We start from the raw sequence: 15,427 nt of genomic DNA, 5'->3' as shown, positions 1-15,427 counted from the left end.
TTCCAACCAGGAATATTTCGAACTCAGCAGTATACCACCCAAAATGGATCTGCGGCTTAGAATTTTCTAGTGAATCCAGTTGACAGATGGATGAGTAGTCTAGATCGGTCTTTGCAGGAAGGTGTTAAAACGGGAATTTACATACATAAACAGAATTTATCAAAACCAATGTTTTGTTCACTAATATATTGTAACGAAATAGCCCATCTCCGATGCGTGGTATATGTCATAATTTTTAGAAGGATAAATCTAGAATACTCAAGAGTTGGCATTTCAATAGCGCCCGTCTTCGATGCGCTTTCGATGAGAAGAATAGAGGTGAACTATTCCAGAATATTCTAGTACATAATAACTTTTATATATAAGTAGCTCCGATATTAGCTAAGAATTAATAAAATATTTTCGTGCTGTAAACTTATAAATAAATATATTTTTTTATAAATTAGAATCGATCGTTTATTTAAAAACGGTACAATATCAATAATGAAAGAAACATACTAACCCTTCAAGTTTGGTTCCTACTGCTGGCGTGTTATCAAAGTTCCTCGGTGGAACTGGCGGCAGATTTCCATTCGTAGACTCGCTAAGATCCAACAGTGATTTCGTGCTACCGTTGGTCAGCGGCTGAGTTTTATTGTGGCTAGTTTTGTCGTTCTGCCCGATGATTTCCAGAATATTTTTAATGTCATGGTTGCGCAAATATTGATCTAATTCTAACTTAATACTGGCGAAGTGTGAAATGTCTAGCAATCGTTGTTTGTATATGTTACTTTCTTGTTCTAATCGTTTGATCCTTTGTTGGTGGATCATCGCCTGCCGCTGAGATTCTAAGTCTTTTCCGGACGTCTCCAGAAATCTTTTGTAGGCTAATTCAAAAGCTTGGCCGATCGTTAACGTTATTTCTTCCGCTAATTTATCCGAGATGAAAACAAAACATTCGTGGGTTTCTTCTGCTTCGTTATCCACTAAAAATAAATGATTATATTAATGTTATACACTAAATAACTAATAAACCATATCACAAAAGCAGTTTATAAGTTGAGTAAATGTGGTTAGTTTGGAGATTATGGATAATTACTCGGCATTAGTCATAAACAACTCTAAGCTGGTAAATACTATTGAATATTTATCTTTAAAACTCCCAGTTTAAGTTTATAAAATCCCAAATTCGTAATGTGGAATTTAACAAATTACGATTGTAGACAGTGTATTACGTAATGGAATGCATAAGTGCTTGTCCTACATTTCCGAGAAGCTAAATATATAAGTTTGGAAAACTTATGTATTTAGCTTATATATATGTTTGAGTCCCATCAGGTAGCTTCATATCGAAGGCAGACTAAATGTTAATAAGTTTAAAATATCAAGTGAAACATCTCTATTACTCGTCTTTTATCAGCTCGTAAATGACCAGTTAAAGACGAGTGGGTAAGAGTAGACGATTTAGCGTTTAGGGATACATATTCTCTTCTAACCTTTCGGCACTGATGAGTGATTGGATCACTGCAAATGATCAAAAACAGATTGAAAAGGGTGTTATCTTCCACAGTAATCACTAGAGCAAGGGTGGTTATTACTAAAGACAATAGGAAAAAATAAGCACCTTTTAAGGTAATAACTCAATAAAGGTGAACTTATTTTTAGTGTCCTCTCCAGACAAAAAAACATACCAAATTCAAAATCAATAGTATACTAAAACTCAATAGATGTTGTGACCAATATAACTTGGCAACACATAAAATCTTAAGATAGCCATAGGTCACATACACTCAGATGCAAAAAAAACGTAACGGAGAAAATTTTGGTCAAATTCAAAGTTTTTCAATTTTTTTTTTATTTTTAGCCCTGTTTTGATATTTTTTTGTAGCACACTGTGTATAAATTTATAAATTTTAATTTGGTATAGTCAGTTTTCTGATAAAATTTTATATTTGACTTATTGTACGGGGTTAATTAAAAAGTGGTTTTATTATCCTAACTTTGAAACATCCTGTGGAATAGTTCCGTTTGCGTATTTTCGTAAAACCTTATTTTTCGGTTGTAACTATGTCTCCTAAGCATTGTGTTTTTTGTTTCATATCAAAATATGCCTTGGTTCATTTTTTAGAGCCAAATGAATTTGCCACCCACAATTTAAGACTTTTTTAATTATGATTATTTTAGAGTTATTTTGTAATACGACGAGGTGGCTTTGGTGACTTATTATTATGTCATATTGACACTTACACCTGTTGTCAGTTTGACCTATCAAATATGTTAAAACAAAAATATACTAAGAAAAACCCTCAATCGATATCACTGTCTGTATGATTATGAAAACAAGACTCACCTTGGTTCGGTTGCTTCGCTATGAATGAAAAGAATCTCTTCTCGCCTTTATCGTCCGCACAATAGGATATCCTGTGCAATGGGAATTGGTGCATGATATTGTGACTCCTAGGTTCTTGAATGGCGACGCCATCGATACTTATAGTTAGTTCAACTTTTCTAGTTTTGGCACCACTTTCACTCTTCTTTAATTGCTGGTTAAATCGCAACTTACGTATACCTTCCTTGACTACTTCTATGCCTAAAATTATGAAAAAGTACGTGAATATCGAGAAGGTAAACAGAACTTCTATCATTATTACAAATAATATTAAGTTATTGTAAAGGTGTGAGGTATACCAATAATTTGTTTCGATACATATTATAGATAAAAAAGATAAAGTTTGGTTTGTAGAACAGGGGTATACCCAAGGTCAAATTTAATATAATATATTATGAATTATGATATATTTTTGTATATTTTATAACATATAGGGTAATCTTATAATGATTATAAGAAAAGTTTACTAAGAAAATAAAAACAAGTAATGGAGTAGTATAAATCACCATCACAATAGGTAAAATCAGTGGTAAATAACTTGAGAACTTTGTAGTGTTTTTTAATTTACCTGGTGTTAAGGTAAAATGTATTTATCGTGAAACAAACAAATTAATATCGTTTTTAACACTCACGGGCATGAAAATCCCACAGCCTATGAATATGTGATAAAAATTTACTAAAAAAAATTAAATTTCTTATAATAAAAACTGTTAAACGACCATACGAATGAACAGCTGACGAAGTAAAAATAAAAGGGAGATTGTCGCAAAGCATTGCAATAAATAAACGACTCACACAAAGATGTTCTCTTAAATGAAATGAAATGAATTTTCTCAGAAGGATGAAAACCAATATAGGACTTGATAGACAGCATTACAAGCACTAAATATCAACCCGATCAATATGTTCATCAAACTCGTTGATGGAAGGAACTTTTTTCCCCTTTTCCTAGAAGGAATCATCTATCTGCTTGTCTATTCTCGAAGGAGGTCAGGTATACAAATGGATGCAACAGACTAGTACCTGGACTTAGGTGTCTTTGAAGATCCTCTCCACCATATTTCGGACAACCCTCCAATATAATTGGTGGCACTCTAACTTTGGCATGGCTAACTTTTGCACGTTGGACTTCAGTATGTGCTCTCTAGAGATTCCTCTACATCTTGGTAGGTAGATTAGTCATGAGCACTGTCTTTTGTTACCAGATAGAAAAGGTAACGTGATGCATCTTGGAGTTTTAAGGCTTTCCGGGAGCTAGCAGTTGGCATTGAAGTTCTGCAACTCGACCGAACTTCCTTCAAAAGTCGGATGCCAACCCTGGTACGTCTTTGATACTGGCCGGGATGGTATGGGCCATTGAGTAGTCGTCTGGAAGTGCGAGTAGATCTTGCTTTTCTTCAGTGGTACACCATGTCTTACTTTACCGGTATCTCCATAGATCTCCATGAATTCCTCAAACGTGAGGTCAGATACCTCTTGGACTTGGTTTACGTTCACTTATTCATCTACGTCGTGGTTTCACTTCAAATGACTCTAGCCGGTTATGGAGTACTATCATCGGTTTTCCCTTCGGAATATTGCTTATTCGATAGATAACAATTCTCCATAATGAGATACGGACCTTCCCAGAACTGATGCAACTTGGGAGAATAACCCTTTTGCTTCTTTGGATTATAGAGCCAGACTATGGCGTTCTTCTTAAAACATCCCTTTTCGGTTTGGGTATCGTTTCTTAATTCAGTCGCTAGCAATCTGAAGATGGAAACGGACCAACTCGTGTATATCGTCCATTCTTCATTAGCTACATCTTCTCCAGATCGATATCCAAACTCCAGATCACAAGGTAGTCAGTCACATCTCGTGTCCAAATAGCACTTTTGCTGGTGTTTGGTCCGTTGATTCATTAATGGCGAATCTTTAGGCCATTGCGAAGAACGGAAGGTATTGGTCCTAGTCTCGCTAATGATTGGACATCATTTTTGTCAAATACTTGCCAACTGTCGTATTCATTCGCTCTACCATTCCATCCGATTGTGGGTGATTGGCTGTATTTCTTGTTTTCTTCATGCCTAGTCACAGATTCGCTGGAATGCATCGTTTTCGAAGTTCCTTCCTTGGTCACTATGGATCTCGAAGAGTATTCCAAATCGGCAGATATACTCTTTGATCAACTCATCTGCAATAGTGGCAGCATTCTGGTCGGCAATTGCATAGATCTCTACCCTCTTCGTGAAGTAATCCATTAAAACCAACATTGTATTGTCTCTTTCTTTTACGGTATGGTCCGTTGCTCGTAGCACAGGTAGTACATTTCTTACACCAGTCCTTTACATCGCCGAAATTATTCATCCAATAAAACTGTTCCCGAATTCTTTGAAGGGTTTTCTTTACAATGAAATGCCTATGATGTACTGTCGTGTAACTGTCTTATTTAATTACCAACTGTCTTCTGTTCTCTGAACCATGCCAACCAGCATGCATTTAAGCAAGCTGTTTTCCAAGATAAAGAAGTCCCACTGGGACTGAGTCCAAGTCCAATACGGCTTAACTATTGAGCATAGACTTGATATATCTTGCCAAGATGGTCGACGGTTTTCTTCTTTCCATTTTCGAATTTTCTGTAAAACTGGATCTTTCTCTTGTTCTTCTCTGAACTTACTAGGCGTCCACTCGTCATTGACCATCGTTGTTCTTAGCACTGCTGCTTTCTTGGATTCTGTTTTGTTGCCCAGGGAACACTCAGCTGGGCATGGCCTTCTAGAATCGACATTTCTGAGGCTAACTCCGACCCGATGCTTAATCTTAAAATCGTATTCTTGGAGGCGTTCAATCCATCTGGCTATCTGACCCTCTGGATTCTTAAACTAAATTAACCACTTAAGGGTGGCATGGTCGGTTCGTATTAAGAACTTCCTTCCATAGAGGTACTGATAGAAGTGTTCTACTGATTTCACCACTGCTAGAAACGTTGTCATTTTGCTTTTTTTTCAGTTTTAAAATATTTTATAGACTTTTTTTATTTATAATAAACCAAAAAAAACCTAAAAAAACTATTTGGGCCAAAAAATTTATTTTTGCTATTTATTTAAATTGTTTAAATAAATTAGGACCACTTTTCGCATGGGCGACGTCTTGATCCTTATTCTGGGGTATCTCATAAAATGGATTGTATAAAAAATGTCATGGGAATATTTTTCTGAACGAACCCAAGCTTTTTGACTTGTCTATTATACGTTACAAAAGTACTTTATCATAGAAATCTGGTGTTGCAAGTTTTTGATGCCATTCTGAGTTCACTGGCTTTAACGGATTGAGTGGTAATAGTTGTTTATTTAAATTTATTTCTATTGATTTTTTGAAACGTTAATCAGCTCGTAAAATTTATTAAAGCGACATATATTAATACATATTTTAACATTTTTTATAATGGTCTATAATTGAATAACCTTATACGTACTAACCAAGATATTTTTAAATTTGTTTTGATGATTTTTTTTTTGCTATTTTTTATATATACCAGCATCTTTCGAATTTGACAATTTCACAGTACTTTTTTTTTTCACAAACATACCCTCATAAAAACACTATTGTTTCTTTGAGCAGTATTTGTTTTTACGATCGGTAGATTGCTAACCTTGCCAATCACCCTCCACATTTTATCCGAGCTTGGGACCGGCTGTGGTAACCGCAGAGCTACTCAATCCATTCAGCAATCACCCAGGCAGTATAACACTAGCACAAGAACAACAACAAGGTTTCAGGTTTGGAAGATCATGCACCGACGCTCTATGTTTCGTGGACCTTAAGAAGGCATTTGAACAGGTTAAATTAAAGGACGTTATCCTCTTATTGTATGCAAGAGAGATACCTCTAGGAATAATCGAAACGATCGAAAATATCTACTAAAACAACACAATAAAAGTAAACGTGGAAGAAGAACTAACCGACCCTATTAAAGCTGGCAATGGGGAAAGACAGGGAGATTCCCTGAGTCCTCTATTGTTCAACCTGATTATGGTTGAAATAATAAAAAAATAAGAACTAAAAAAGGATACCAAACAGGAGAAAAACAACTTAAAATAATCTGCTATGCAGACGACGCAATACTACTCTCTCAAAGTGAAGACGATTTACAACGTATGCTGTACCAATTTAATATAACCGCCAGAAAATTTAACAAGTGAAGCCCAAAAAAGACAAAATGCATGGTTACAACAACAAATTTACTAAGATGTAAATTGGAGCTGGAAGGTCAGATCATAGAACAAGTGATGGAGTTTAAATATCTAGGCATCACATTATCTAGCTAAGCAAAGCTCGAAACTGAAGTGGAAGATCAAGTAAATAGAGCAAACAGAGCCGCAGACTGTGTGAATGAAACAATATGGAGAAATAAATATATCGGGAAAGAAATGAAAGGAAGAATTTACAAAACAGTCATCAGACTAATAATGACATATGCGGCAGACACACGACTTGACATAGACAGGACAAAAAGGATGTTAGTAACAGCAGAGATAAAAACACTTAGAAAAATTGATGGTAAGACACTATAGGACAGAGTTAGAACTACAGATATATGACGTAGATCCAAGGTGGAGGACTTCAAGAACTGGGTAAGAAATAGAAGAGTATAGAGTATAGAAGAAAGAAGAAGAAAAACACTATTAGTATTAAGTGACCTCTCACTGCCACAAATCCTTACAGTGACTTTTATAATTATCATGATTATTTGCTCTAGAAGTTTCTATCTTGTGTCATAGAAATATTAATCCCTTTTACCGACAGGTCCTACCTAAGTGTCTCCGCCCAGGTCTTCTTTGTCTTCCTCTCCTACTCTCCCGGAACGCGTAGACCAGCAATACTTCGTATTAAGTTATTAAGGTCTGGACGTTAAACTTCTTAACCTATACTGACTCATTTTTACTACCTGGTCATTTGCAAGCTCGAACACTTCTTTCTCCATACCTCCAGAGCTTTTTGGGTGTAGATTTTAAACAGGGCATGAGAAACCTCTTTGGGTTTCAAGTGGTAACCAAGTTTCTTACACTAATTTATATATTGTTATACAGCTACTACTAACTAAATGATTAATTACCTTTTGGTTGATTGACTACCGTGTTGCCTAAAAATTTGACGAGATATGCTATGTGTCCTTTTTGCAACGCCTCAGGAGGATGAATCCATTTCCTTTCGCCGTTTGTAGTTCCATTACTATTTTTTCCGTTAAATTTCCCTTGTGTATTCTGAGCCCATTTTAAAAGTGTAGACATTCTGGAACAAAAAATATAATATACTAATTGTCAGAAAGCGATTTATAATATAAATTAAAATCGTATTTTTGGAACTAAAATATAAAAACAGGTATGAGGACCGTTTCACTAAGAAAAAACAGAAATTTATCATTAAAAATGACTTTATTGTTTTCGAAAACATTCTTTTTAATTGTCTAAATACTTCTCTTAGATTAACGAAACCTTACTTTAAACTAAAACTTTCTTTAATCTAAGATACTTCTGCACAAATGCAAAAGCATTTTTTCCATTACGCATAAGATACCTCCAAAAGATAATTTGAGTATATGACTGACAGTTGGTGCCGAAAGAATTGTTTACAAATGTGTTTGAATATGGAAAAGTATTTTCTAAGATAATCGAACATTTTTTTAGTTTATATTTTTCTATTTTTTTATTAGATATTTAGTTTCTGTAAATAATATAAAGTTTTATTTTGGCATAACTAAATATTAAAGAACGTATCAGTGAATCTATTAAGAGTATATCTACGAACAGTAGAGAGAATCGTTCAACAAAGGAAATGTTAACAAACACAGAGTCAAATAATTCACGAGTATTTATCTTCAGCAGATGCCAATCATAACGCAACCGTGACATTGTATATCTAAAAGACTGCGAAAAAAGTTCAGTAAACCTAGGTTAAATGTTAAAAGTTTCACTCGAAGTCTAAGTGAATAAATTTCAATGAAAAACAATTTTCCTTGTATTATACACCAACAAAAGGTTATATTGTGAATCAACGTGAAACTTTAATAAAAATAATAAGGAACTTGGCATCCAAAGATTAACGCACATCTTCAATACAACAGCCAAGAAATATAATATGATAATATCAGCAGAAAAAAAACCAAATGTATGACAATTTTAAAGAAGTACGACAACAAAGCTTAAAAGCAAGTAAAGCGGCGGGATCTCTTAATGACACAATGTGGAAGAACAAACATCTAAGACAAGACACAAAAACAAGAATCTATAAAGCAGCAATTAGATCTATATGAACAAGCACGGCGGAGACAAGAGAGAAGCGAAAACATAAGAAGAGCATGCAATATAGAAGACATAAATGGATGGGTGACAAAACGGAAACAGGAGTGGAACGAACAAATTAGTAGAATGGCAGAGGATAGGATAGTAAGAATAGCACGAGATAAGTCATCAAATGGACGAAGAAGTATTGGCAGACCAAGAAAATGATGGTGCGATAATTTAAACAATTTAGGAGGCTAATAAGTTCCATAAGACAAATACAAATCATACTACGGCCCCGAGTCTCCGGCGTCCCTTTAATGGGACAGGGGTGCTAAGAATCTCCGGAGGGAAAAATAAAAATAAAAATAGATCATTTATAAAACATATTGCTACGTGGAATGTTAGAACTTTATATCAATCAGGAAAACTAAAAAACTCGAAATGAAACGTCTGGGCCTGCAAGTCCTTGGAATTCGCGAAGCTAGATGGACCGGATCGGGAACTGTAAAAAGTGGAGGTTATATTACTTATTACTCCGGAAAAACGGATGATGTTCATAAAAATGGTGTTGCTATAATTCTTGAGGAACGACTTGAAAATCTGGTTGACCAATTTGTTCCTCTTTCAGAGCGAATAATGATGATAACTATTAAAAGTAAGATTAATATAAACTTAATACAAGTATACGCTCCTACAAGTAACAGTACAGACAACGAAATTAATGAATTTTACCATGTATTAAAGCAAGCACTAAATAACACAAAAAAACACGAAATTTGTGTAATAATGGGAGACTTCAACGCTAAAGTAGGAGAAGACATAACTCCCGGAGTTACTGGAGGATTCGGTCGTGGGGAAAGAAACGAAAGAGGTGATAGATTGGTGGAGTTCTGCCAAGAGGAAAACTTTGTTATCACCAACACATGTTTTAAACAACCAAAAAGACGTCTCTATACATGGATATCACCGAGAGATGGCCATAGTAGTGTAATGCGTAACCAAATAGATTATATCATGATTAACAATAGATTTCGAAACTCATGTAAATGTACTAAGACATATCCAAGTGCCGACGCAGCCACCGATCACAATTTACTGGCATCTAGAATCAACCTAAAATTAAAGACAATCAAAAAGCCTTCCATTACAAAGAAACACGATAGACAAAAACTAAAAGAAGAAGAATTTAAACATCACTTTGAACAGACAATGAATGAAAAAATTCGAGACAACATCACACAAGTATACAATGTACCAACAGTCGAAGAAAGATGGGATAACATAAAGAATGGTATCATCGATACAGCAACGCAAAGTGAAACTGTCACCCATTATATAAGGCAAGCGTGGATGAAAGATGAAATAATCGAAATGATGGACGAAAGAAGACAGCTTAAAAATAGAAATAACTCAGAGTATAAACGAAAGCATAATCTGATTCGAAGAAAAATCAGGGAAGCCAAAGAGTTATGGATGCGAGCAAAATGTGAGGAATTAGAAGAATTGCAGCGAAAACATGACGAATTTAACACACATAAGAAAATAAAAGAAGTTACAGTACACAAAAGAAATACACACATAACATTAACGAATAATGAAGGTCATGCACTATCCCTAGAAGACGAAGTAATTGAGGAATGGGAAAACTACATTAAAGCATTATTTAAGGATGATCGAGGATCACTACCTAACCTAAGTGCAAATACAGGACCATCAATCTTAAACGCTGAAGTGGAAGAAGCCATACACCAAGCCAAAAACAACAAAGCCAGTGGACCAGATCAAATATACAGCGAATGGCTAAAATTACTCTCAAATGACAATATAAAAGAACTCACTGTACTTTTCAATCAAATATATGATACCAGTGAAATTCCATCGGACTGGCTAAAATCGATCTTTATTCCTTTACCTAAGAAACCAAACGTTAAGAAATGTAGCGATTGTAGACTCATTAGTTTAATGAGCCATGCCGTTAAAATACTGTTGCATATTCTTCTAAACCGAATTAACAACAAGTGCGAAGAAATAATTAGTCAAGAGCAGTTCGGGTTCCGGAGATGCCTTGGAACTAGAGAAGCACTATTTTCTATGCAAACACTCCTTCAACGATGTTGGGAGGTAAGAAAACCCGTATATATGTGCTTCATTGATTTTGAAAAGGCATTTGATCGTGTTCAGCATACCAGACTAATTACCGCCTTGCAGAGCATCCAACTAGATGAGAAAGACATCAAACTTATTGCCAAACTTTACTGGAACCAAACAGCCATTATTAATACCAACAACAGAGAATCAAAGCCAATCAGTATTGAACGAGGCGTAAGACAAGGTTGTATACTATCTCCCACCCTCTTTAACGTGTATTCTGAGAATCTATTTAGGGAAGCTTTAAAAGATCAAAAAGGAATTATCATAGGAGGAGAAATAATTAACAATATACGGTACGCCGACGATACTGTGATTCTAGCTGAAAACATCGACGATCTGCAGGAGCTAATCAATAGAGTTGACATCTAATGCACAAATTGGGGACTATCGATAAATATCGATAAAACTAAATACATGGTGACCAGTAAAGTGGATATCGGCGCAACCCAACTGATATTAAACCAACAACCGCTGCAGAGAGTTCAGAGATTCAAATACCTTGGATGTTGGATTACCCAAAATCTAGATCCATCCCTCGAAATTCGATGTAGAATTGAACAGGCAAGAAACTCATTTTAAAAATTCAAGCCTCTATTATCCAATAACTCATTAAATTTGGAAATCCGTGAAAAGTTTACACGATGTTACGTGTGGTCTGTACTTTTGTATGGATGTGAAACTTGGACTTTAAACGCCGATATCATGAATAAAATCGAGGCGTTTGAGATGTGGTTGTATCGAAGGATACTAAAAATTCCATGGACTAGCAGAACTAGAAACGAAGAAGTTCTTCGAAGAATGGGACATCAACGAACTCTATTAAATATTATTAAGAGGCGTAAACTAGAATATCTTGGACATATAATCAGAGGACCAAGATATGAGTTCCTTCGGCTAATTCTCAACGGTAAAATCGAAGGAAAGAAATGGATAGGACGGAAGAAACTCTCTTGGTTGAGGAATTTGCGGCAGTGGACAGGTTTGACAGCGGACCAATTGCTACACGTAGCGCAAGACCGAGATCAGTATAAAAATATTATAAGCATGGTAGTTGCCGACGTTCCGTAGGGATATGGCACTCTAAGAAGAAATATTGAAGAAGAAATATGCTTTAAAGCCTACATACAAAAAGGAAGAAGGAACTTGGCAAATATCCAAAAATTTGTCCACAAATGTTTATCCAGCTATATCACTTAATGTTTTTAATATCCTTTTTTTTTATCTCAATGTATCCTCATCTTTGGGATGTACTGTAAAGAATTAAAAGTTTCTTTCATCTTATACGCAGTTGACATTTCATATTCATCACATGCAATCATTTAGAACCTGACAATATTGTGGATTACATGTGCTAGAAGAACGAAAAGAAGAAAAAATGAAGGGAATAATGATTACAACAGTTTGTCAATTTATTGACGATGATATCCAACTACTTTTGACTAATTAGTATATCTATATATTAAAATACACACAATTATATTGTTTTTTTTATAACATAGTTATAAAAAAAACTACTTTAAAAACAACTATCTTTATACATGCAAAAAGTTCATTGTTATAATACGAATATTTCCATGACGTTTACAGTTAATATTATTAGCAATTTTCAATGTTATTTCACGATATGATTTAATATTTACTCTTTGAACCTTCAGATTATGCAAATATGACTTTCAGTTGAGGAGCGTCACTTCAAAAGACTAATGCACGTTCTAGGAAAAAAAAACAGAAAGAAACTAGAGATGGGAATATGCAAAGCTAGTTTTCTCAGTTGTCTGCAGAGCAGCTTCGTAAAGTATGAAGATGCTGTGCAAAGCTGTTATAATATAACCGAAATAAAGTTAGAATTTGTAGCATAAGGATAAACAAAATAGAAAGTAAAGAAGCATATGCTGAAAAAAAAACAGGAACCAAAGAAGATACGTAGAAAAAAAATGTTGCTCTTAGGGTAGAAATCAAGCTATATTAAAGAAGATTTTAATAAATAACAACTTCTACCAATAAATAAAACGGAATAGAATCCATACCCCTCCAAGCACCTCCAAGCTATTATAAAGATAAAGAAGAAAATTTAATTAATAAAAAAATCAAATATGGGCCAAATATCTAGAAAATATTTTAAACATAGATAATCAATGTCAAAGCAAACAAATGGAACTATCAGATAAAGTAATAGTAGAGCAAATGATAATGAAGAAGCACCTACCAAAGAAGAAATTTTAACTACATACAATAAAAAAACTTGTGGGTTTCCGAACAAAGTTAGCCAAAGGCCTCGAAGGCCTGTTAAACCAAAGTACATATATATATATATATATATATATATATATATATATATATATATATATATATATATAATTTTGTAGTGAATTAGCAGGTATGCGGTCTGTTGTATATTTGTAAATAAAACTCTTTTTTTTCTTTACATCTCTATATTTCGCTAATTTAAACTTCATTTCTATGTTCAAAACAGTACTGACAGACGATATCACTTGAGTGCAGTGACGGACCAAGGCTAAATCGGGCCCTAGGCAGCATTGTAATTCCGAACCTATTTTCAGTCATGACACATATTTTACGTTTGGCAGTTTGGTTTCAAAGCATATAGTATGTAGTTCTATTTAATTATCGGATTTCAAGAAAAAATTGGAATGGTTAAATAAATTCTCAGAATTATCTTGAAATTTGGGAATTTGGCAATAATATTATTTTTTTTTTTTTTAATAAATGACCACATTAATACAGGCGAAATAATATGTTCTTTACTTATAAAAGCCTTAAATTTTAATACTTTATTATCAGTTCTGCTAGGTTTAAATCTTGTTCAGAACATTTTTATTCCTCTATTGAAGATTCACTAACATCACTGTCATGAAAATTGTTTTAAATTTAATGTTAATCACAGCAGCTAATGTGGTCAGTAAAGTTTACATGTTCTGACAATTTTTTATCTACATTTTTCCAATCATTCGTTCTTTTTATCATTAGCGTTGTTTGCTTGGAAAATATTTTACAGACCTAATAGTACACTGAGTTATTGATTTCAGTAGAATTCAACCAATCTCATTTAACTTTTTCAGGCCATTCATTGTTCAGAAGGAGGCAATAGTTAATTTTCTTGTCATTTGTTTTGACCCTTCGTTACATCGATTAGAAGATGATTCCAAAGATTCATTTATTGAATTTAGTAGATTTTTATATAATACTCTCGCATGGCGTCTATTTATATCTGGCCATAATGCAACGTCGTTTACAAAACTCTTAATTTTATCATTACTTTGAGATGATTTTAAATTTATGTTTTCATCTTTTACTTCATCTTCACAATTGGAATTGCTTGGTTTTTCCTGCTGGTCTTTTTGTAGAATAGTTTCGGACACAAACGATGTTTCTGGAGTTTATTAAACAGGTGACATTTGTGAAAATGATGACGATTGTTGTAGTTGTTTTCTATCTCCAGTTAAACATTTTCCATCGTTCTTTTTATTTTTTTTGCCCCTGTATCTCTATCTGCTTTTCGTTTTATTTTTTTATATCTACTTAAATTTTTATAGGATCTCATTTTACAGACTACGTACTAAAAAGAAAGAAGAAAATGATCTTCAATCAAATTTATTTTACTCAATATCACAATAACCATTTTTGGTATTATATATTACTTTAATTAAATCATCATCATCATCCAGCCTCAAGAGTCCACTGTCGGTTGAACATAGGCCTCTTCCTCATGTTTCCAACCCCGTCTATCTTGCGCCGCTCTCATCCAGTTTTTATTGAGTCTTCTTAAATCGTCAGTCCATCTTGTAGGTGCTCGACCGACGCTTCTCTTGTCTTCCCTTGGCCTCCATTCCAATAACCTCTTTATCCATCGCCCATCTGTCATTCTGGCTATGTGTCCTGCCCATCTCCATTTTAGTCTGGCTATCTTCTCGATGATGTCAGTCACTCCGGTTCTTCTCCTGATGTCTTCGTTGGTTATTCTGTCTCGCAGAGTTATTCCTAACATGGACCGCTCCATTCTTCTCTGCGTGACTCTCAGTTTGGTAGTTGCTGCTTTTGTTAAGGTAAGTGTTTCTGCTCCGTACGTCAAGACTGGGAGGACGCACTGATCAAATACCTTTTTCTTTAGGCATGTGGGCAGCTCACTTTTAAAAGTTTCTCTCAGTTTTCCAAATTCTGCCCACCCAAGGCCGATTCTTCTCTTCAGTTCATGAGTCTGGTTATCCCTGCCAATCATAATTTCATGTCCCAGGTATTTATATCTATCTACGAGTTCTATTTCTTTCCCACCACTACTGATGTTCTGGTTGGGTACCAAGAACCATTAATTAAATAATGTAATACTTTTATAAAAATTTACATTTGTTTCAATAATTCGAAAATATTAATTAGATCAATTACTTTTCCTTAGAAGCAGCTTCTAGCCTTTTTTTTGAACTTGCGGTAGCCTTGGCGGTCTTTGGCTTAGGTGCTTTTCATTTTTTTTTCGAAGCACTGCCCTTATTTGATTTCTTCGCTCTGGTTGGTGTTTTTATTTTGGCCTCTGCGGAAGTCGGAACTAGGGATGAACATCTTTTCAACTTTCTTCGCCTTGACCGGCTTTTTCACTGCAGCTCACTTGTCTTTGATGCTGTTTCTTTAG

At 34.5% G+C, this 15,427-nt stretch overlaps 1 protein-coding gene across 3 annotated transcripts in view; it reads right to left on the bottom strand.

Moving 5' to 3' along the window:
- Nucleotides 1-15,427, bottom strand: part of ced-6 (PTB domain-containing adapter protein ced-6) — a 98,314-nt gene that overhangs the window by 7,001 nt on the left and 75,886 nt on the right. For all 3 annotated transcript variants that reach the window (XM_072535692.1, XM_072535691.1, XM_072535693.1), the window contains exons 2-4: nt 7,467-7,642; nt 2,330-2,569; nt 503-965 (exon numbers count right to left, since the gene is read on the bottom strand). In XM_072535692.1, coding sequence (XP_072391793.1) covers nt 503-965; nt 2,330-2,569; nt 7,467-7,641 — 878 coding nt within the window. In that variant the 5' untranslated portion in view covers nt 7,642. The remainder of the gene's footprint in view (nt 1-502; nt 966-2,329; nt 2,570-7,466; nt 7,643-15,427) is intronic.

Source organism: Diabrotica undecimpunctata, chromosome 6, assembly GCF_040954645.1.
Source record: "Diabrotica undecimpunctata isolate CICGRU chromosome 6, icDiaUnde3, whole genome shotgun sequence".
Taxonomy (NCBI): domain Eukaryota; kingdom Metazoa; phylum Arthropoda; class Insecta; order Coleoptera; family Chrysomelidae; genus Diabrotica; species Diabrotica undecimpunctata.
The sequence above is the reverse complement of the archived record's forward strand: the minus strand, read 5'-3'. Positions and strand labels throughout refer to the sequence as shown.